We start from the raw sequence: 24,606 nt of genomic DNA, 5'->3' as shown, positions 1-24,606 counted from the left end.
CAGCTGCAAAACATCTGCACCATTTCTTTGTCTATTGTCTTTTCAGAAAGATTTGGCACACACAAACACACACTATTAGGGGTCATACACCACTGGATTGTGGCTGAGGTTAGAAGCGAAGGCTAAATCATGTGGTGCAGGAGATAAAATTCCAGGCCGCAGCACGTCAACCCCTCATACATCTACATCACAAGCCAGCAGTTGCGTTGTGTGTGTGGCGTGTTGGCCGGCGCTGCTTTATCTCTCCCACGAATGCAAAGAAAGAAGTAAACAGATAATAATGGGCTCATTGTGTACAGTCGTCTCTCTCTCATGGGGCTCTGTTGGCGGCAGTATGGAGGAGGATGGAGAAAGTGTTCCTCAGTCTGACCGATTTAATCTTTCAGCAAACAACTGCTTGGTGTCATGATCTGACAAATGGGCGTTGTGCGAACAGACAGCAATTCAACAAATGATCTGAAGTCAGCCACACATGGGAAATCGTACTGTTACATCTTGCCTTTCCTTCACTGCAATATCTTTTGCACGCAGCACAGCGCCACATTTCTCAAGTACAAAGCAAGAAAGCAAAGTCAAATTTTATCAAAGGAGAATTTTATGCATAATCCCCCCGCATCACCTATTTGTATTCAGAGGGCCGTCTCACCCGAGAGACTAATCTAGGCTCTGTGCTGTAACGGAGCCTCGTGAGAATTCCACCAGAGCCACAGTTCAAATAGAAAGAAAAATAGGGTGCCTACTTGTTTGTCGCACCACATCTTTCCATTATGATATGCCAGCTAAAATGTTACGCAACAGCCATTGTGCTGCAAAAGAAAATTATAAGAAAAGGTTCCCGCAGAGACCTGATATTTGTGAAGACATGCGCGCCTCTGCCACTGAGCAACACGCAGGTTCACATTTCTCAATGGACACCACCATCGTCTTCACAGAGGCTTTGTGTCTGTCTCACAGCGTGTTTTGAAGCTCCAAGCCACCATTAATTGTCACATGAAATCAGATGCCCATAAAGTGCACTTGGGAACTTAGACGTGGCCTCAGGCACGGCAGGAACAAAGACCTGTCAGAGCGGTAACTCTACCTCATCACGCTGAGAGCCAAGTTTCCTGTGAAGACTTTAAAGGCACGTCCTTTTTTTAGACGGTGTTTCTATTTCACGTGCACGTTGGTAACAGAGAGCCACAAGCCGAACAGAATGTGTTGTCTCCCCAAGATGCTTTGCTGTCGTCAATACACTCGAGCAGCTCGTGAAAATCATTTAACAGCTCGGCGACAACCAAAAAAACCTTTCTATTCACAAGCAAACTGCATTTCGGAGGAGGATACAAGCTGTATTTGGGAACAAGCACATAGACACACACGGATATACACAGAAGCTGTTTGTATATGTTTAAACAGAATGATTATTTACTGAGATCTTTACTCCTAACACAATAAAATCAGTAAAGTAAAATGTTTCATTGTAACTCTAATGTGCATAGTTAACTAATCACCCAACTGTATCAATACAACTGGAGTGCCACCATGAATACCAAATTGAACTCATTGATTTAGTTCCGGGTTTTCATTTTCCACTGGGATATTGCTGATTATGCTGGTTTCGCGTGTCTATCAGCTGATAATCATGTGTCGTGTTTATCGATCGGTGGAGTGATTCATTATGTGCCTGCTCTCTCATCTGCCTCAAGGGACCAATCAGAGATCCTCCCTCAGATTGACCAACCTCCCCCTTTCTGACGCATCAAACATGACGTGTTGTTGGCTTATATTGAGGAGTGTGTGTGTCTGACTCATGATTAACCTTACAAGTTCTGATGCAGGATTAACGTCATCGATAAATGTAGTTGAATTCCAGTTTTAGAGGCAAACGGAAAGAAAGATCCCAAGAAAGAAAGGATTGCTTTTCACGAATACTAACAATTTACTATTCTAGAAAATGTTGAGTATTGTCACTCCTATGTTACAAGATTAGTTTTTGCGCTGCCATCCTGCAAGAAAACATCACCACGATTGTTCAGTTCCACAAATTTGTGACACAGTCATCTTTAAATCTGTTCAATCTTAAGTATAAAAGCAAAAGAAGAAAACAGAATCCAGCTTTACTCCTTCTGTCAATAAGTGAAACGTTCGTCTGTGGCTTCATGCAGTCTATCGTTGCTCTTACCTTGTCGCCGCCTCAGGGATTAAGAGACAAAACACAGAACAATAAAATACTCTAAGAACTCCCGAGCTTGTTTTTGCGATGACAGTCATGGTGTCAATGATGAAAGTGCCACAGTGTCTCTGCTGCTAATCCTCTCTCACTTCTGTTGCTGTTTCACAACCACCTCTGGTCTGAGAGAGTCATTTGTAGCATTTCCCTCTCACGCCCTGCGGCTTCCTTCCTCTGTGATGTACAGCAATATGGTGGAGCATTGATTAACCGACGTACGGCAAATAACGGAAGAACTTATCTGATCAATTTTATTATTGTATTCACTGTGTGCATGTCTCTGTACAGGGATTCATCCTGATGTGCCAAAGACGAATCTCCATGTTTATGTATATTCAATGTGTATTCAACAAAGTATAGTGAATCTAAAATCCTGACCTGAACTGAACTCGGCCTCTTCCATACATGGTGTTACTGTTACTGTGGGAGATCTGTGACAGTAGACGTACACATGACGCTGTGAAATATGATTAACGATCTTTCAGACAGCGTGACACACTGGGTTGTAGAGAAACAGATGGTGATGAGATGTCCACATTAACAGTGAATGCTTTACCATGTAAACTAGGCTGCTGAGTCAAAGAAAGCAGCTTTGGGGCCCGTCTGTCTCTTATCACAGTCCAGTAGCAGCAGGTAATGAAGGTTTAGGATTTACAGAGGTAGTAGAATGATCGTCTCTTAACCCCAGTGAAGGCAGCTGATTTTAATAATGCAACAGGCTCTCTGAGAACTATGAAAAAATACAGCCTGCATTATTAAAGGGCATATTGAATTAATTAGAAATGTGAATTAATAATGAGATTATCCTAAGCATTCAACTTAAATCCCCGGCAGTAGCAATCAACAAATGAAATTTACTTTTATCTCCAAACAAGAAAACTAAATGTTACACGCTGTAATTGCTATTCAAGAAGCATCTCAATGTCGTTGCTGCAGCCTGTGGCACTACAGAGGACCTCCATCTTTCAGTCACCATGAAAAAATAATGATTTTTTCATTGAGTTCCATTTGATCCTTTGGCTTCTGCTGTGTTTCCCCTCTAATTAGAACTAGGTGACACAGTTTCACACGCAGACGTTTCAGTCACCAGTCTCATTTCCTGCATTGTGCTACCAGTTCTTCATCCTAATCCCAGGCAGTCGCTAGAGACTTTTTGTCCTTTCTGTGTGTTTTCACCGTTGCGTCATGTGTCCACTATTGTTTGAGGAGCTTGACTGAACATTCTACAATTCCTGTATTCTATTACTACTACTTCAAATAATACTATGCAAAAGTTTAGAGCAGACCCAGCTGCTTCCGTCTTGGTTACTTATTTCCTGTAGGCGTACCAGAATGACTAAAACATGACCCAGGCTTTCAAGCGGCTTTGTTCCAGCGCTTCATACTTGCCAGGCAGAGTGAAAGCTCCACCTCCTCTCTTATGACTGCACTGACGCCTGTTCTGTATTATTAATGATTGCAGCCTGGGTGATGAGTGACAACAAAGGCAAAGGAAAATTATAGAGAAGTGTGTGTGTGTGTGTGTGTGTGTGTGTGTGTGTGTGTGTGTGTGTGTGTGTGTGTGTGTGTGTGCGTGTGTGTGTGTGTGTGTGTGTGTGTGTGTGTGTGTGTGTGTGTGTGTGTGTTTGAATGCATGGAGATCTATGTATGTGTGAGCAAGAGAAAGCAAGAGATAATGGGATATATTCATTCTGTCAAAAAAAATCACCATCAGATTTTGCTGCTGGAGTAGAGACTGTTGCAAGTATTACTACAAATATCACTACAGCTCCTCAGAAGCTGAATATGTTCTGCGTACCCGTGTTTTTAGGATCCATCTGAGACTGTCTGCAGCCAGTGCAGCCGTTGTTAAACTTCTCTCCAAACCGCCTGTGGATGTAGCTACTACCATTAAACGATCCGAGATGCAGATTCAGACAGATCATTCTCAATATCCGTGCTACACTGACAATTCACGTTAGTTCGCACATAAACATTCTTAAGTTTAAAAAGCGCCTCCCCCGAAGTTTCTTTCCTCCAGAGTCAATTCTGGCATAAATCCACGTAACCGGGCGCTATTCCAGCATTATCCACATCTGAGGAAAAATACATTCTAATTATTTCCAGTGTTCCCAGGCTCTATTGTTTCACTACACAAAACTAATTTACTGACTTTAACACATTTGCCAACTCCTGAGTAAACCAATAGACAGCGGAATTAGATTTTAGTGCATCCCCCACCGACCTCCACCCCCCCCCACACACAGCTTTTGTTTGCCCTTGAATGCTGTGTAACAAACACTCATTCTGATAAATGCTGGTTTGAGTCTCTTCAGGAAATTGCAGGGTGTCAAACTGTTTAGCCTGGCCGAGGACACCAGCCCATTACTGATAATTATAGCTCGCTGGAAAAAACACACAAAAACACACCCACACACACTCTGGTGTCCAATAAACTTCATTCAGTTTGTTCTCTTAATTTTCAAATGGCTTTCAGTGACTCATAAAAGTCACGACAGTTTTGGTCTTCTCACTTTCTTTTTCAGTCTGTATTGGCGTTTCCTGTCTATTTACACCGAATGAAAAATATGGACGTTGGAGCATCTGTCAAATGGCATCTCACTTGTGTCATCATCATCCATTCTGAGCATGCCCATGAGAGTTGACCCACTTCTTGGTGTAATATGTCTCAGCGACATCCTTACTCTCTTTCCCTGCCACCCTCTGTCAATGTCACCATAAAGGATTTCAGATGACCTCAATACAGAAAGAACGTTACTTTTTGGGTTCAACTGTCCAAACAGACATGTTGCATAAACTGATCAGTAATGATCAGTTTAGGTGCTGTGTCTGTTTGGACAAGTTCAATACTAATGTTGACAGAGTGAGTTGGTAGCACGTTGTTGTCGGCTCTATTATTCATTTTAGAGCTTAGCAGAGATTTTGAACACTGAAAACTGGGTTGGTGTCACTGATGATGCTGATGGATTTAATCATACTTGACAATAGATATCTTTGGATGTCGAGAAAGATGGCATCAAACGCAACTCGACTTGCTGTTTGATCCAAGAAGCCCCTTCATTTCCACTGCCTGATGCAGAGTCACTGACCTTGCGTCTATCCACATTGACAGGCCACAAACATTTGCCCCTGACTAGATTTTCTGCCATTTTTAATTTTTTTCATGTCTGAGGCAAAATGTCGCAGAGAACTAGAGTGAAACATGAGCTTGCCTGTAATGATAGCTAGAGTAAGTGAGTGACAGGTTAGAAAGACAGGCTGGGTCAGGATGTCCGGACAGAGAATATGTCTATGTGTGAGAATATGTGAGAGAACAGTACAGCTTGAATAAACATGGTGCTATCAAGGGGAATGAGCAGATAGGGCAACAGAATAGTACATAAAGTGTGTTTGTTAAAGTCTTTTAGAGTGCATCTGTAGGCAGCTGTAATTCTCGCCGCGCTGGCAAAGAGTCTTTTCACTTCAATCTGTGTCATCATCTTATAAAATACATCTTTGAGGATGTGCATTTATTGAGTGTCTCATTCAAAGGTTCGCTTGACTTAACCACAGCGCTCACACAGATATCCTGTGGCAATATGTTAACATAAAAGTGAGACTTATTCAAATCCATCTTATGACTTGAGGTGTCCCACAGGGGTCAATTCTTGGACCTTTATTGTTTTCTCTGCATTTTCTCTTGAAAGGAAAGAAAAGGAGGCTTCATATTTTTGGTCAGGTATCGCCTGAGTTTGCATCCTTAACATAATAGCATCATACGTAATACATCATAGAGAGGCAGTGGCTCAGTGGGTAGTGCTTCCGCTTGGGAACCGGAGGGTCGACGGTTTGAGCCCCTGCCGAGGTGCCCCTGAGCAAGGCACCGAACCCTCAATTGCTCCCCCCTCTGCGAAGGGTGGTAATGTAATGTAAGTCGCTTTGGATAAAAGCGTCTGCCAAATGATCGTAATGTAATGTAATGTATACGTACAAAAGGGAGTGGACGTGTAGTATGATGTGTGCGAGAGTCCTGCAATGACTGAAATATCTGGATTTTTCCAGGATAGTGTAGTAAGATTAAATAAAGAATATTTCTTATAAATAAATAAATCCCATAAATGTAATCTTTTATTTAAGCATACAGGATTAGCATATTTGCAACTGTAAAAGAAAAAAAGGGAAGTTATTATGTGCTGTGAGTTTCAAAAGGTTTTTCATTTGTGCTAAACAAGAATTGATGGCACAGAAAGAGAAATGGAGAAGTTAAAGGGGAAGTCAAAATTGTTCGGGTAAGAAGAAGACAGAATGAGCAAAGATAGTGTGGTAGAAGAATCAATTTAAATTGAATAAAGGCATGCTAGCACACACACACACACACACACACACACACACACACACACACACACACACACACACACACACAAAACCACCATCACCCTCAAGTTAAAAGGAGTGCAAATGTAGTAAGGCGAGCAGGGTCTTCACCAACCCGCAGGCCAAATTGAATTTCCTGCCAGCTTTATGAAAGCAGACCAGACATATTGAGATTTCTGAAGGAGCTCATTAGGTAAGCTGGGAAGAACCTGTTTATTCCTCCATTCTGGTGTAGAGCTAAATTGATTTCATTATCAAAAGGGAACATTCTGTAATTGTGTGTGGGAAACAAACCGCTGGCCTCCATAAATGAAGAAAATATGCGAGACCAAAAAAGGAAAGGGTTTGACAAACGACTGACTCCATGCATTTCTACAGCTATATACATCCAAAATCCCAAACTTCCCACCCTGGAGGTTCCTCCTACGCATACACAAAGACAGAACATTAACATGCTCAGTATACAGAGAGTCATTATATAGAAAAGCCTTGAGTTCTGAGTTCTGAGCGGTGGACTTCATGCATATTCAGTACAATCAGCTCAGACGCCAGCGCAAACTCCCCCAGATTCAACCTCAAGCTCAGTCAGGGGATTTGTTAACATGCATCTACCAAATCTGAATGAATATTAATAAGCAGTCAATTCATTAAAAACAATTGTACGGGGCAAAGCACTATCCCCTATTAAAGGAACGCTACTCAGACGTCTATTTAATGTGTGGGTCTCAAAGCATAAATAGGTTTCCACAACGCAGTAACGTCTTATTGCCCGAATTTATCTGAAGTGTGATGAGTTTGTATCTTGTGAAAATACATTTCCCGGGAGAAATATGATCACACAGACCCCATGAAATAAACAATAAACTGACACCCCACGAGGATATAAAAGTACTTGGTGTTTGTGAGCAAGGCCACCTCGCTGTGAGCTGGGGCCTCATTACCCAGCAGGAGGCGAGCTGTGTTTAAGGACAGGCTTGTTATGTATGCGCATTCCAAATAGCCAGAAAGCGAAGCCCCCAAATCCTCATTAAACAAACGCAGCCGTGCGGCGGGGTGCACTGTCGTATCCAAGGCTCAAACGCTCTTATCTACATATGAATCGTTGCCAAGATATATTAATTAGCATTTTAATTAGTTGTCACGGAAAACATAAATGAAGAAGTATGATTATTCAGATATACTGGATGAAACCTGCATCCACGGAATACAAAGGATGCCTTGTAACCTCATCAAGAGCATCAACACACAATACAGGTTGAATGAATTCCAAACCACCGGGAATCAAACCACCAGCAGCTTGCTTCTTCGCCCTCTGCTTTGTAAATAGAAACCTTTGATCCTTTGCTTTACATGTTTTCTGTGAAGACTGCACTGGAAACGTGTTCCCCATAGGTGACTGCCACCACACGCAGCCAAAACACACCAGCTCTGCGGAGAGAAGCGACAGCTAAACGCACATCAAAACCAACAACAAATCAGGCTGGAAACTTCACAGGCCCTACTTTGACTCATGCGTGTTCTAAATGGTTTTAAAGGAGTGGAGTTCAACAAAATGAGAGGAATGAATGCACAAATACATAAATATATTGTCGACCGTTGGACAGAAAACAAACAGATCTACATGCACCTCATGTAGTCATCTAAATGATGTTTGTATGCTAAAATATTGGTGTCGCTGAGACCCACTGACACCGGGTCGGCCACAGTAAACAGTCTAATGTGGAATACTGATGTACAAAATGCGACCGTGTGTTCTCTGTGGAGTTTGCATGTTTTGCCCGTGGGCGCTTAGATTCCTCCCAAAGTCCAGAGTCATGAGCGAACTGGAAACTGCAAATTACCCGCCGGTATGAATGTGAATGAGCTGGTCTGTGTGTGTATGTGTGTGTGTGGGTGTGCGCGGGTGCGTGCATGCATGCGTGCATGTGTTTGTGTGTGTGTCTCTCATCCACTGAACAGTCTCAATTGACTACATTTGTAATTCCTGTATATTTTGATTCATAATTCACGGTGATGCACTGGCAAAATGCGGCTTGTCCATTTCGGTTGCCAACTCCATTTCATGCTCTCTAATGGAGGTGACATGCAGTATTATTGCCCCAGTCCCTGTGTTTTCTTCATGTGAAACTATTTATAGTGTTTTTACTGAACAGCAGCTTCCCTTTTATGTCTTTCAAATCAACGTCAATGTCAATGTCTCCTGCCGTACAGTGCAGCTCTGGGTGTTTTACCCTTCAAACACATTTGATATGCATCTCATCTCTATATGTGGTGGTGACAGCTATGTGTGACTGTCAGCAACAGCAACCAGAGCGTCGCCTTCACACAGGAATTCACAGCCACAAGTGTTTGCATCTTATCTCTAGGTTTGTCAATCTTCAGGGAGGAACTCCGTGTTGAATCATTAGGTTAATGATGTGGGGAATCTACCTAATCTATTCAATCCATCATGCTATCTCTTAAACCATCACAAGATGAAGCACAATTTCATCCACCTTGAACTCTAATCTACCCTGCATATATTCACACACTAACACTTTAAACTATTGGCATAGAGTGAAACCGGAGAGAAGAATCAGATGGTGGACAAATTGAGGATCGCAGGGAGTAAAACCACACGCCTGTGTTTGGAATGAGCTGCTTTCATGCCCACGAACGGTTACATAAAAACCTGTGAGGGCCTTCCAAAAAAACCATCAGACAGATTATGAGTGAGCTATCACACAGCGAGTACAAATTTCTTCTATTTTTTCAGTATGTTGGACGTCTGTGACAGAAATTTGAAGAATGATTCCTCTGCAATGTGGAATTGTGGTTTTATTCACATATTCTCAGGGCATTGTGGATGTTTTTGATCCAGTGATCATCATCAGCTCATATGTTTGATATATTGCATCCATTAAAGTCCAACTAATTCAATTTGTTTATTGAGTTTGTTAGCCGCGAAAGGAATGAAATCCATCAGAGGCATGAATGATGGAGGAAAGAACCGCTTCGTCTGTGAATGCAATGCAGTGGATGTTTTAAAATGCAATTTGTATGATTGGTATACATTAAAACAGCCAAAGCAGAACATGTTGAATATTTCCATCTTGAGAAAAAAACATTGGAACACTTACAGCTGCTGCTGCTAACTGAGTGGGGAGATGAGATTCATTTCCTGTTATTCATTATCTTATCTTCAACAGGCTGTACAGCTTGTTTAACACTTGTTCTTTTGCACTTTTTGTTCTGCTTGCTGATCAGACATGTCTGCGTTCTTCGTGTAATGTCTTTGTTCACTCCCCTGCTTCGCTGCACAATTTGCTGCCTGACAGGAGCTCATACAGCTCCATCACGAGGCTGAGCTGCCTTTTAACTGGTTGGCTTCCCCTGGCACATGCACATGTCTTCACGCCCCAGAACAGACGCCAGACAGCCACACATCACCCCCTTCATTGCCCGTTCAGGCTGACAAACACTTCCCATCGGGCACGCATAACCATTAATTTACTGGCCTGCGGGCTGCTCTGTCCATGCGTATTGATCAAACAATGCTCCCAGCGGTAATTTAGTGCCCATGACATGTTTAGTCATGACTCTTGCAGGAAGATCGTATTGATTAACATACATTTAGCTTTTGCTTTTGCCTTGGATGCTGCAGTACACAACAACAAGTGTCTAATTAACTTCTGAACCTCTGAGCATAACATCCAAATTTGTCCTCTGGCTTGACTGTATTTAGCCTGCAGCCTTCCTGTAGCTCAGCATGTTGACTGTTGCACCAACAGCACCATGATATGTGCCTCAGTTCCCTGCTGGCCCCATCCATTCTGACACACATATCGACTGATGGTGCAGTCACACGGCTTGGATCAAAGCATCCACAAAATTCTTTGGCAATGCACACACATCCTATTACATCCTAATGATACGACATGAGATCAGTCATTGAGAAAGCATTTATTCAAATTAGTTTACAAGTATAGAAAAAACAAACAACAAACACAAGTGCATCATTCATAGGAGTGATGAAACAAAGCTGTTCTGTTCGCCAATGTGCAAAGAAGTTGAACTCCTACTGTGCTATGCTGCCATCTAGTGACTTTATAAGGCAATCTTTACAAACAAAAAAAGCGTAAATACAGCATGTTATACGATCAAAATCCAAATAAAGCTAGATATGCAATGAATACAGTAAGACAAATTTTAAAATCTGTAATTTTATAATATAACATAATCAAGCCTGGGACAGTGTTAAGTGGTACCACTGCATAGTCTGTTAAAGACTATAATTCCATGTTGATGCTTCCATGAACGATGTCATGTGAAGTCCACAGCTAGTTAAATGGCACCAGGCAACCTTCATGTCAAAACAAATATACTGTATATTAGAAAGAGTACGGTTAATTCCATGGCATCATTGTAGTATATGACATCACTTTGTTAGTCTGACATTATGTTAGTGCCATGAATTACTGTAAAATCAAATGAAAGGTTGCTGAACCTGTTGTTTGGGATTCTTGCTGTGTGAGCTGTTGTTCAAGCTCATTGGCAGACTAGAAGTTGTTGGTGCTACGTGGTGTTATTCAAGACATTACACCACAATTTGCTGTTGATTGTGCGACTGTGAGCATTACTGTAACACCAATGTACACAAATACTGCACAAAATGCTAAGTGATGTAATGGCAAAGTTTCAGGGACAGCAGGGTTCATTATGACCACATCATGTAGCAGCTGAACACAAGGAGTTCTGCCATAGAAAAGGAACTTGTGATTAGTCCCCTGTATGTTGTTCTTTTTTTTTTAGTTTTTAGTGTTTTAGTCCGGGTCCTCCAGCATGTGACTCAGGCTGTTTACCCAAAATCCGCAATAAAGATTGCTCAAAAAAATCCAGATACTAAACTGTCCTATTTAACTGCACTGGTGTTTTAAAATTGTATTCCTCGACATTCAAGTAGGTGATACTTTAAGACAGAGATGGTGCATTGTGCATATTGTAAATTATTAAATTTGATTAGCTGCATTTCCTTTGTCTAATTTAATACAGATCTCAACATATGGTCTTTCATCAAAGGCACTTGACGATTGTGGCTGTTGATTTCCCAACATGGTGCCTCTCACACCATGTTGGGAAATCTACAACAGCAACATGCAATCTGGTCTTTTACCTCAGTTCTTACACTGTGTGATGACCCAACTTTTCCAGTTGAAACAACTGTCACTCAATTCCTCCTGGAGCTTGGCTCACACATATGAGAAGAGGAAGTGAACTCTAGACGAGCATAAGATAAAGAGCTTTGGTGCACTAGAATATGAAAAACTACTAAATGGAAAATTACCAGATTGAGGAAGCGGAGATCCTCTAAAGGCTATCAGCTCTCATTAGCCCAATTCAGCTCTATGGCAGAAGATCAAAGGCACCACTACTTATCTTGAAAGCTCTCTGTGAGTTCCCAGCTCCAAGACACTTCACAAATGTCACAGATTAAATTAGGGAGAAAGCAAGTAAGCACACATTATTTCACCTTCATTACAGCACAGTATCAGTTGGTAAGAGAATAATAACCTGGTGCTCTGATCACGTCTATCTGTTCCCTATATACAATGAATGCTCCCTTTTGTATTACACACAGTGCACAGAACACTATGTACACAATGGTGTAAGTAAGTCGTGCAACCAAATGCAAAGAAACACTAAATGTATTGCAGTTCTGACCTTAAATATCTGTAATTTAAACCTCATTTCATGGATCAGGTTCAGTTGTTTTAGTGCAATCTATTTACAATTATGTGCAGGCACTAAACAGAAATTGCTTATATGGGAGCAAAAGCACTGACTTTTTTCTTAAAGCAATAATTAAAACGTTACAATTATGTTACAAAAATCATTTCTGACTTCATCGTCACATAATTTATGATGTAAGCTCATAAAAATAAGATAAATATATGATTTGGTAAATTAACTAATTAACCAACATGTCAAACATGTCAATCAGGCAGACAGGGAGCCATCTTTCTGCTTAAGATTCCAAAATACTGGACACGTCAGTGATTAACACACAATCCACCACAGAGGAAAAGATGTTGTGTATAATCTTTGGTTTGAATGAAAACCTGCATCCTCAACATCACATGGCCCACAGGTTTTTACTTTCTGATCTGTTTGGTAGAACATATGGGACAAATTCTTACTTACTATCATAGCAACTTAACACTGTTCATGTCAACAACCAACATATTCTATATCTATAGTTTACAATACCCTGTTTCCCAAAGCCCCCCAATTTATTTCAGTATTTGATACATATACACACACTGATGGTTTTGGTTAAATCTCTGCTCATATATTTGTGGTAAACAAGGTTTCAGACTCTGTGTTGTTTAGTTTTTGCTTTTCTGACAGCAGACCCTCTACATCCAGATCTATGGTAGGAGTCACTGCTGTTTTGAGTCTCTGCAGATTGAAGAAGGCAAATCAAGGTCAAAATTAAATTCCACTCATTAAATTGGGAAACTATCCTCAGCAAATCAAATGTCCGCGTGTAGATTTTTGATCCCCTTACAGGCAGACAGAGCCATAAAGTAGAATTCAAGCTAAGACAAATAAGGAACAAGCCTTAAGAAAAAGAATTGCATTACGCCTGTTGCATCTATAATGTGTCTTACTCACCTGTAGCAATGTGCCTTTGTTGTTACAGATCTCTTGGATGGCTCCTATAGGGATCCACATTATAGAGAACAGACAGACACTCCAGCCTACAGCCTCTGCCCACAGCGGGTATGTATATTTTCCATAGTGAGCAGGTTTGTACTGGATGATGCTGGTGATCAGTATGCCCTACAGGAAAAAGAGTAACAATATAACCATGCATCAGGTCTGATTATAAAACAAAGTACAAACAACTATCAAAAAGTACATACAGTAGCATTGCACAGAACATATACAGTACATCGCATTTACTCATATAGTAAAGCAGGCGTCATTAATCCTTAACCCTTTCATGCACGAATTATGAAAGCCCCAGTCAGGATTTTTTTCCCAAGTGTTTTTATTTATCTTTAGGCATAAAAAGAACAAATTATTATTATTTATTTTTTTTACACCAATTATTTAAGGAGTTACTGAAATGTTCACTTAAGTGGACATTGTGCATCTGAGGAACAGAAACAGAAAACGTGTGTATTTAACAAATCAATGAATAAAATGATAATTTTTTTGATACAAACATTACAACATACATAAATTATAATTAAGTTATTCTAATAAAATCTGAAAACATTTATTTATATCCTAAAAAGTTACTGTAGATGAAACATTTTCAAGAAGAAAAATTCTTGCATGAATTGTAGTCACTGACGCGCAATGTCCACTACAGTGGACTACACTCAAGTGGACATCGTGCATGAAAGGGTTAATTCTTCTGAAATGAGGTATTTTGAGGTAAGTCAATAAGTGACAGTTAAAGGCAGTTAAAATGGTCCTTACCAGCACCAACAGAGGACAGAGCACAGCCCAACAGACACGGAAATAGATGTTGGGTGGTTTTCCGAGCATTGTCTTTATCATAACAGACAGACGCGAGACACCTAACGGACAAAGACATTGCTTCCATGAACGAACAGCATTGATAACTCCCCAAGTCTTGTGCAGCGGTTATTGAAAATGCGTGGTGCAGTACATTGTACAAGGCCTTTTAGGTTTTAGGGGAGCTAGAGAGGGAATGGCTGCTTCGGGTGACTGGATTAGAGTGTGATTGGCCTTAGAGAGCATGTTAGGGAGATCTTATGAGAAACACCTGTTGAGGGTGCCACACCTAGGGAAATGACACCTAGGGAGGACGTACATGCTGGTGAAAATGTATATCCTAACTGGTCTGAGCCCAAAACTAAATAAATAAATAAAAATGACACATAAGAATTTTCAGTAGATCTTACCAAAGACCCAACAGACTGCTACCACTTCAGCGAAAGCCAGGGTCATGAGAGAAACCACAGCTGTGTAGTGGTCCATCAGCTGAAAGACATAGATGCCTCCCTGACAGAGGGAAAGGTGTAGGATTACCAAGATGACTAGCAAACCGTCACCTGGAGCCTCCTCGTGCATGTTTCCCTGACGGGTAACAAGGCTTCACTGGTGCCTACCTTAGTTACATGTGGAATCCCCAGAAGAAAGCAAAGCACGCACACAGCCAGAGTCAGCAGCTCCTCTCTCTTTATGAACGGTAGAAGCCTGGAGCCAAACTCATCTTTAATGAACGTCACAACCACCTCAACTGTGGCAAACTGTAAGTCAGAGGAACATTTAAACACGTTGCTTACTTTGAGCTGAGAGTTTGCAGCAAAAATAACATGATACGTAATGCACCCGATACACACACACACACACACACACACACACACACACACACACACACACACACACACACACACACACACACACACACACACACACACACACACACACACACACACACACACACACACGTAGTTCTAATTACAGTGAGAACACCTTACTTACTGGCAGCATCACTTAAGCTGGTAACAGACTTGTGGAATAATTAAAAATAATGAGCTGCATGGGTCGTTTGTGGAAGAACCATATGTAAGTCATCAGGTCTGTGCCTCACTGCTGCAGTGACTCAATCATGGCCAATATTTGTACTCCTAAAACCTGAATTCCAAATATTAAAATGATACACACAGACCAGATGGTGCTGAGTGTCTAATCATGAACTGATATGAGATCATTTGTCTTTCTTGTCATACCAAATTAAACCAATTATGATATATGAAAGTGGTATTACCAGCATGTGTTGGAGCTGTGTTGTGCCAGGAACACAAATACCAAAACACAATGTAAATGTTAACATGTTTGAGATGAGGAGAGAGAGAAATAGTAACATGTAGTTTGCGATCTCAAGCTGTGCTCCCAGCAAACTCCTATCAGGTTTAATGCATAAGCAGAAATGTAAAAATGAGCAAAAGTCACATTTACACGCATTCAACACTCTGATTAAAATGTGAGTAATATACACGGATATAATCACAGTATGAGAGTCAGTCAGCCCACTTCAGAAATGCCTGCGGAATAAATCCATTTATAGTTGAATAATGTAGTTAATTGGAATAAGAATACTACAATTTATGTCGACTTCTGGGTGAGAAAAAAAAATAATTATAGTTTAATCAGAGTTTATTGTGCTCATGGACTTACTGACTGAGAGGAAACTTTAGAAACATAATTTAACTTACTTTCTGTTGTGCATACTGAATAGTGAATTTATGGTATTTTTCTCTTTTCAATAATATCAGTAGGTTATATTATATATAGCAGACTTTCTTTGTATGGTCTTTTATTGTATTTGTATTTTGCCAACTCCGTCTCTGTGTCATATCCAGATATTCTCCATATAAATGGATTGAGATTCCTTGTGACAGACAACTGACACTGACTGCTCATAGTTGCACGCTGTCAGCAGAACATTCAAAACACGTATTGCATATCACATGCAAAACATCCAGTGAATACACACACACACACACACACACACACACACACACAGAGCCAGAGCATTACAGGCACAGTTTGTGACAGTCAGCAAATGGCTACTTGCCTGGCTGTCCAGACCTAGACACAGAAGCATGAAAAAAAACAGCGGCGCCCACAAGTGATAGGCAGACATGGTAGAGAGGACTTCCGGGTACACAACAAACACCAAACCAGGACCTGAAACATCATACAAACACGGTAACGTTACTACGATAGCGTGCACAATCCCAGCCAGAAGACAGAGATAAGATAAGGCTTGGTGTAAGATTAGAGGGGCTGAGCAACACAGGGTACAATTTCATGGAAGAACAATATGACGAGGCCAAAGAATCCTTTGTTAAGCTCTTTGGTCAATAAATAATAAATGACGCTTTATGTCTACCAAAGGTCAGGCGCTCAAAAAACAATCGACGTAGACGAAACCAAAGAAATAATTTCAGAACAAATCCACAATTAAAAATGAGTCCAATATGTAAAGCTAGTATGCTTGTAAACATTTTGTTACTGTACTGTTGTCACAAGGCTCACATTAATTCATAGCAGTTGGATTTATGTTAAAAAATTGAAGTTTGGATGAATCATTAGCCATCCAAGTAATTTGTCACTAAGTGTTTTCCAAAGCCTTCAGTGTATGAGTTACTGGCAACAGATTAGCAAGTCATAGTCGTCCTTGCCAAGGCTGACAGATTACAGTTAGTGTTCCGTTATCACTACACAAATCAAAATCAATGCTGACAAAAGTGAACAGACAGAAGGGATAAAAGTGTCCGTCAGTGTTACGGCTTGTTTAGAGCCGAACAGGAAACACTTCAGAGGTGTGGATTTCTGTGCAATGCGGCAGATCACCTGGCTTAGGGTACGCCTGTGTCTTGAATATTTTATCACGTAATTGGCAAAACTGCTTTAAACATAACGTCACTGTAGCCAAACCTCTTGTCAGTTTCATTCGGGTAATATAAAACCCCATCGTCACACATCACTGCCAACACTGGAGACCATGAAGTTCTGTCTTTCACTGGTTTACACATTATACATGTGCTGAATATGAAACGTCTCTGTCTCCCAGCCTTAAATGGTACAAAGTGTCCAACTCAACAATGAGATTGTTATCTTTGTTGCTAAATAAAACTTGGATCAGTTCGAACTTAAACATTATTTATTACTGCCGCTGTAATAAGGTCCACCCTCTCAGACTAAAACATTGGTCTTAAAAATCTGTGACATTTTGAGATTGACTTAGGTTTGCACTTATTCTTAGAAATAAGAATGAATCTCATGCTTAAACACCCGTAAGTGTTAAGACTTGATCTCACCTCCTAAATTATTGAAGGAAGCGAGAGGTTCACTCACTCATTTACTCACTCACTCAAAATGGAGAAGTGCCCCCACACTGGGATTAATGTTCCCTTATCACCTTATTACATAGCATGTGAAGGAAATGGAGGTGTCACGTTCCGCTCCAGTCAAAGAGGCAAAGTCTTTTACGATCTTTAAATCCTGACTAAAAGCGTACTTAGATTGAGCACAGTGGGAGTGAGTAGTTTAGGCTTAGATAGGCTCATTTTAGCCTTGGTTGGTCAATGGTACCGTCTCTATGTTCATCTATACTTCTGTCAAACATCCTCACAACAATATTTAACTAATCACATCCCATATCCACAATGTCTATGTTCATATTATGAAATGTAAAAACAGACAAATCAAAAGAGTCATAAAAGGGAATTCCCAGGCTTAACACTTACCATCTGTCGCTATGTTGTCCACTGGCAGGTTGTGTATATGAGCCATGTACCCAATAGCTGAGAAGATCACAGTGCCAGCCAGGACGCTGGTGAGGGAGTTAGTGAGCGCCACAATCCAAGTATCCCTGAGAAAACAGGACTACAAAATAATGGATTTCTTCACAGCTCTCATTGTCAAACACTGAGGCAGCTGAGTAAAATTATCTCATTTAACACTAATCCATTACTTCCAGAGAAATGGTTGTAAAACAAATTTGAAATCCAGAACGTGAAGTTTTCGGCATTTTCACAGTGGAACAGAGTTTATCCAATAATGAGCCCTTGGTTTGTTGTACACAAGAAACATTCACATCTTATTTTTTTCAGTCACAAAATGTGTAGGCTAGTTTTTAATTTTCTATCAGAGCTGCAGCAAACTACAGAAGAGGAGCGGTGACACCGTGCCATAATTACAATAACTTGAGTCTCATATCCAATGAACAATATCATCAGATGAAGCGATATGAATATGTGCGCTTCATGCGCTTTATATTTAATATTAGCCTATTCCACCTAAATAAATTCCACAATCAAGCTACTTAGTCTGACTTACAATTGTGTGGCCATGTGCTACATTATATTATCCCTATTTTCGCAATTACTGTCTCTGGTTGGTACAAATAAATTCTTTACCTGAGAATGTTGGCGTTAAACTTGTTGTAACTTGCCATTGAAATCAAGGAGCCAAATGCTATTCCAATGGAGTTGAACACTTGGGCAGCAGCATGAACCCAAACCTGTGGTGAAGATAAGGTTAGATGGAGAGAAACTGGGACTTGGAATATATAAACTGCTGATCTGGGGTTTACTGGACTTGGAAGTTTGATACTATTTATTCTAACTTTTCCAAAACTTCTAAGCTGTTCTAAGACATCATCATCATCATCATCATCTTCGATCAATTTCTTTTTGGCTTTTCATCAATCTTTGTTCTGGAATCTGCTGCTGCTACCAACTCACCTTAACTTCAAATAGTTTGCTCCAGACAGGCGTCACAAAGTAGAGGATACCATCTCTGGCTCCAGGCAGTTGCACATTATTGATAAGCAGGGCGAAAAGGATGAAGTACGGAAACAAAGCGGTGAAATACACAACCTGTGTGACACAATGGGAAGCAGAGGCTTATCAGTGAGTAAGTGGGTAATCTGTGTTAGTGCTGTGTGATACCTTGTCACATCGATTGCACCTTCAACGATCCAAGTCTGAATTTTCATTAAAGTAACCTTACAAACACTTTTTGGTGGAATTTCCTGTAATTTTAATTGCAGCCTGATAGGAAGCAATAACTTGAATACTTAGATTCTCAGTGAGAAACATCATGTCTGTGTAAAATGTGATTAAGGGAAAACTGTGGCTACAAACATTAACTCATGAATCTCTTCTGAGAACAAGTTGTCACAGTAGAGGATTAAAAGTGACTGGGAAATACATTAACCATAAGCAGACACTGCTCTCTTGCACTGACCTTGCCTGTGGATTTGACTCCTTTGAATATGCATAAATACACGATGACCCAGGCCATAAGCAGGAAGCCAAACAGTTCCCAGCGAAGGCCACCGTTGTCTTCAATGCCATTGGTTTTCTCCAGAAGCCTGTGACTGGAGGAACAAAGTCAAATGTATCCTATTATTGTATTTTTAAATATAATATAATTAAATATCATGGATTTTTGAAAAGGCATCATGTAATCTTCTGTTTAACACTTCTCACTCAAAGTACTGCTGACTGGATGACTCCAGGTGCGTGGCGTTTCCTGGGAAACCAGTGGAACAGTTTAGGACAGCGTTCCAGGTGTTGTTACAGGATTGCCATGGGAGGGTTGCGCCAAAGGAGTTGAATAAATAGAAGAGTGCCCAGCTCATTAGTACATTGTGGTAAGTGGAGAAGATAAAGGAGATAACAACAGTTGCCACGCCCACACCTGCAGAGCGACACGGAGGGGAGAGAGGACACATTAGAGAGTTTTTGCAGACATGACACTCTAACATCACATATATGTTTAACCTGCTCTTGTTTACCATATGTTAAATATAGTAGTCAATAATTTTTAATAATAATCAGTCTAAAACTTTGGTTTCCGGGGAGCAACATTCAAAATTCCACTGTGACATTTGACCTGTGATTGTGAGGTCGGGTGTGAGGTTTTCATATTACTGATCCTTTCAGTTTTCATGGTGTGTTTTTATGCCACATATAAAATCTGCTTCCTCAGCTTCCTTGTTTCTGCTGTTCGATTTACCTGCCTCCTCCAGAGGGAAGTCCGACAGAAGCTCACTTAAAATGTACAGCTTTGCTGCTTTTTCATTCTTCAGTTAGATGGATCAAGTCTGAGATGTTACAAATGGAGGAAAGCCACCCTGAAGCTTCTCTATAGTAAACTGTGCTTCTGGAAAGATTGAAATGTAGAACTAAAAAATGTTTAATATTCTGATATCAAAGTTATAATAAAGTGCCGCCATATAATATTTCTGACAACATGATTGTGGACTCGAGACACCCTTAATGGTAAAAGTTACAGCAACGAGCTGATTTGTTTACAGAATATAGGAACTCACATATTTACTTCTATGTTTTACTGCTTCCTCAACATGTAAAATGAAGATCTGAGTCAAAGCGAAGACAACATCATATCAGGTAAAATTACAAGTAATTTCACATGTTAAGTGCGTTACGGCGTCAGTCAACAGTGGCTTGCTCGTCCATGTTTACCAGAAAAAGTTATTGAGTGGATAAATGCTGGAATGTCACGCAACTGCAGTTGGGTAGAATGCTGAAAAACAGCTTTGTGAACAAACCAACACGGATGGTTGGTATGTTAACCCACTGAGCTCCAGGATCAGTTAGAACCACTGTGCATGCTCCATGGAACACAACCATTCTTTTGTTGTACTTATAAGTGGGAGGCAGTAGCTCAGTGGGTAGAGCTCCCACTTGGGAACCGGAGGGTCGCCAGTTCGAGTCCCTGCCGAGGTGCCCCTGAGCAAGGCACCGAACACCTCAATTGCTCCCCCTCTGCGCAGGGTGGTAACGAATGTAAGTCGCTTTGGAATTGCTCCCCCTCTGCGCAGGGTGGTAACGAATGTAAGTCGCTTTGGATAAAAGCGTCTGCCAAATGATCGTAATGTAATGCTATAATTCTACACACCTATCTGGCAAGGTTGCGCTTCAGTTGTACGGTAACAACCACTACCACTTGCTACTACCAACTTGTATAAACCTACAGCTTTGTCTTGACAGAGGAAGCAATAAATCATAGAAATATGTTTGCGACAAGTAGAACTACTTGTCGCTGTAACTGCCTGCTGGATGTCCTACAGGACATCTGACTTCATTACCTGCCTGTACGACCTTTCACTTCACTTCACTTTCACGACCAACACTTAGTTCACACTGTTTAGAGGGCAGTTTTCTCTCCTTCTGTAACATCATCTAAGGTAGTGGATCCCAATCCTGGTCCTTGACTGCCACAGTAGAGATACTCATGATGTACAGGGAGTGAAAACCGCTCATCTACGCTATTTTGCATGGCTGCTCGCCAATTTATTGCACCTGTTCCCGTCTGTTGTCATATTGCTGTTGTTTGCATGGCTTGTTTGCATTCAGATATCAATCGTTCTGTCTTACGTTGACTGTGCGCCTATACAACATGTTCTGTAATGTGACCAGTCTGCTTTCGGGTAAAGATTCCAGCTCAGAATTTGCACAGTCCCTAGACGACCGCACATGTGTTGTCAATTATCTTGGCTTGTTAATCCTTTTCTCGGGTTGAGCTTTCGCAGAAATTTGCTGAAGTCCCCAAAATCCAAATTCTTTAAAGGATTTTAGAGCTATAAATGTCTCCCTGACAGGTGCAATAAACATGAAAAGATGAAGAGGCATATTCCCCTCTTCTTTCATCTGTGTGGACATTGGAAAGTTAGCATTAGTTCTTGAGAAGCAGTTTTCTGTTGGTTCACCAGTTACTGTAACATCTGTCTGTCTGGCAATACTATACCTTTATATGGTTGTGCGAATGAAGAAACTTTAGAAACTGTAAAAATGTTGGTTTGGATTGATCACTGTCTGTGTACACCAAATACCTTGTGATCAGTTGATTAAAACATTCAAACACCTCTATCCAAACCTTGAAATTGTCAACCTCATGAAATTATTCAACAATGTGCAAATGTGACTACAGGACCATGATAATCCTGTACAGTGCAGTAGAGTCATAGTATGATTAAGCATCCTGTAGCATATAAAGTATATTTATTGGTCGGCACTAAAATTACTGATATGTACATCAGCAGACTGAATTAATAGGCACAGGGAAATGATTCAGAAGAATATAGAGAAAAACTACCTGCTTAGCACAGAGCATTAACCAGGAAGAAATGATCGATAAATCAAGTGATGGACCCCTACGTTTTGATCGGGTAGATAATCTCTGTTTTTAAGGAGATAAGAAAACTATGGAGAAAAATAAGAAGTTAGACAGGACAGAGAGCATTTTCAATTCACACCCATGAGTGTTTGATTGTTGATGGCTGGGCTCTTGTCTAATTCACAGCCATCATATGAAGGCACAGCTCTCCATCATCATAAAGCTCTGATATGATTCGAGTGAATAAACACATTTAAACAGACAGAAAAATGTGTCGGTTCTGATTTCCACGTAATCGATTCTGATTTTTCAATTCTTTTATTTGATGACATTTTAATTGATTGAAAGTTCTCAGCCATCAACTGATCATATGATAACAATTCATTTTTCACACAGATTTACTTTTTCACCAAACAAATGGCAGACAAAGCATTACTCTCTCTCTCTCTCTCTCTCTCTCTCTCAAAGTTCCTATTGCACACGCAGCCGTTCAAGTTCAAGTTGACTTGACTGGTTTTGACTTTCCTTTATCTCTTGATTTACACAGACCAGACCACATTTTCCAATGTAGTATGCCAATATTTGACCACAGGATTAACTCACCTTTGAACAGTGGACAGACTTTGGCAAGAGCATGCACCGGCCCTAAGTGTGTGTACTGCCCAATGGCAAATTCCATGAAGAGCAGAGGGATGCCACATAGGAACACCATAATAATATAGGGAATCACAAAGGCACCTGAATGGGAACAATGAAAAAGAACATATAGACAGCAAATAACCACCTTTTTTTTACATCCTGGTCCGTCCAGAGTGCATCCAGAATGTGTAATAATGCCAAAAAATACCACTTTACAACTCTTAACTTCCCCTTCCTCTCTAAAGGGTTTAATTACCTTTAAACCGTCTTTAAGGGTTTTAAGGGCTTAGCCAGACCCTTAAGTATAAAGGACGATCGGTTTAACCCTTGTCAGAGCTTTAAAGGGCAACTTTAACTATTCACCACTTATACCTTAATTCCCCATGTACTCCTATATATTATGAATCTGGCATGGCCCATATCAATTAGTAATTATGTACGTTTTGTCAGTTTTATGGCTTATACAGTGAAAACTTAAACTTTTCCTTACAGCTAGACAATAGATCCAGCTAAATCATTTATGCCTACCATGACACAGCACAAAAACAAAACAAAGGACGGTTGAGAACTGGTAATCGTCTCCTTGTGAGCAACGTTATTCAATACAATTTCAATGTCAAACTTAGAATCATCATATGCGGTAATGATGGATTTGAGACCCGAAACCCACTTACTAAAGATGACCCTTCCCATTAAGTTGATGATCCTTCACGAAACGCCCCATAATAACCTATAGGTGATGCGTTCATTGATCTCCCACCAACTTTTTTTTAACGCAGGTGACGACATTCTCTGTGCGTCCAAAACATCCCCAACAGCTGCTTTAACACCATCACCTATACATCGTGTTTGGGAAGAGTTTTGATGAACCTCTGACGCGTCTACATCATATTCTACTGTGAGAATGTGTATAGACATGTTGGGGGGTCTTGCTCCTGTCACCCTCTTACCTCCGCCGCTCCTATAGCACAGATAGGGGAACCTCCAGATATTGCCCAGCCCCACCGCGTACCCGACCGATGCCAGGATGAACTCCAGGCGGCCGCTCCATGTGGGTCTCTCGGCGCCTGCATGCCCGCTCCTCCTCACATGTGACGCTCTCCCATCGCTGTCTCTCTCCCCGCAACAAGGCTTGTTACTGTGGGTATCGTTTTCGCCCGCGACCCCCATTGTGCCTTGACAACGTATTTCCACTAAAAGAAGAAGATTGAAAATAACAGAACACTCTCTGATTCAAATAGACAAATCAAGTCGAATCAGCCCCGATCGAGGCTTGTGTGAAAAGACGCAACGTATGAATTCCTCGGTATATTCGGCTTAATTGCCAATACAATTAATGATGCGTGTGCGGCTGTCACACACTTACCACTCATTCAATAAGCGGGTAGCAGCCACATGAGCCGACAAGGCCTGCTCCTCCTTCCTCCTTATGTAATGTGACAGACGGACACAGCAGGCATACACACATACATGGGCTCTACAAAATAAAAGCAAAAGAGATATTGAACATTTAAAGCGGGAATTTGCTGTATATCACTGCAGAATGCCCCAAGATATCCATACCCATATTTTTCCTCGTCGCAGGGATTATTATTCGCTCCTTAGATTGTTTTAAATAGCCCATATCATCGTCTGTATTGTGAAGCAGGGACACTGTGGTTTGTTATTGACAGCTGTCAGAGGATCTCAGCTGTGGAAAGAATGCAACACTTACTCTGTTTCCT

The 24,606-nt window shown here is 40.8% G+C and overlaps 2 protein-coding genes across 5 annotated transcripts in view; both read right to left on the bottom strand.

Annotated features, from left to right (window-relative positions):
• wscd2 (WSC domain containing 2) overlaps window positions 1-2,324 on the bottom strand; it is a 37,294-nt gene extending 34,970 nt beyond the window's left edge. Inside the window, exon 1 of the mRNA XM_076150994.1 lies at window positions 2,165-2,324. The gene's annotated coding sequence lies outside the window, so the exon portion shown is untranslated. The remainder of the gene's footprint in view (window positions 1-2,164) is intronic.
• Window positions 2,325-10,492: 8,168 nt separating this feature from the next.
• Window positions 10,493-24,323, bottom strand: LOC143001300 (sodium- and chloride-dependent GABA transporter ine). Of its 4 annotated transcripts, none has more exons than XM_076150821.1 (14): window positions 24,249-24,323; window positions 23,833-24,075; window positions 22,847-22,981; window positions 19,591-19,801; window positions 19,346-19,478; window positions 18,841-18,975; window positions 18,514-18,617; window positions 17,842-17,966; window positions 16,164-16,276; window positions 14,692-14,832; window positions 14,485-14,584; window positions 14,036-14,136; window positions 13,220-13,387; window positions 10,493-13,003 (listed from the first exon to the last, which is right to left on the bottom strand). In XM_076150821.1, exons 1-14 carry the CDS (start codon window positions 24,253-24,255, stop codon window positions 12,890-12,892), a joined length of 1,830 nt encoding a protein of 609 aa, XP_076006936.1. In that variant the 5' UTR covers window positions 24,256-24,323; the 3' UTR covers window positions 10,493-12,889. The 4 variants fall into 4 exon arrangements, with proteins under 4 accessions (XP_076006936.1, XP_076006937.1, XP_076006938.1 ...); XM_076150822.1 differs by having other exon boundaries at window positions 10,493-12,708; XM_076150823.1 differs by lacking the exons at window positions 23,833-24,075; window positions 24,249-24,323 and adding an exon at window positions 22,223-22,329 and having other exon boundaries at window positions 22,847-22,935.
• Window positions 24,324-24,606: the final 283 nt, after the last annotated feature.

The sequence above is a fragment of the Genypterus blacodes genome, unplaced genomic scaffold (assembly GCF_046128005.1).
Source record: "Genypterus blacodes isolate CSIRO-AG114 ecotype Tasmania unplaced genomic scaffold, CSIRO-AGI_Gbla_v1 ptg000053l_1, whole genome shotgun sequence".
NCBI lineage: Eukaryota > Metazoa > Chordata > Actinopteri > Ophidiiformes > Ophidiidae > Genypterus > Genypterus blacodes.
This window is presented reverse-complemented; position numbering and strand designations above follow the sequence as displayed.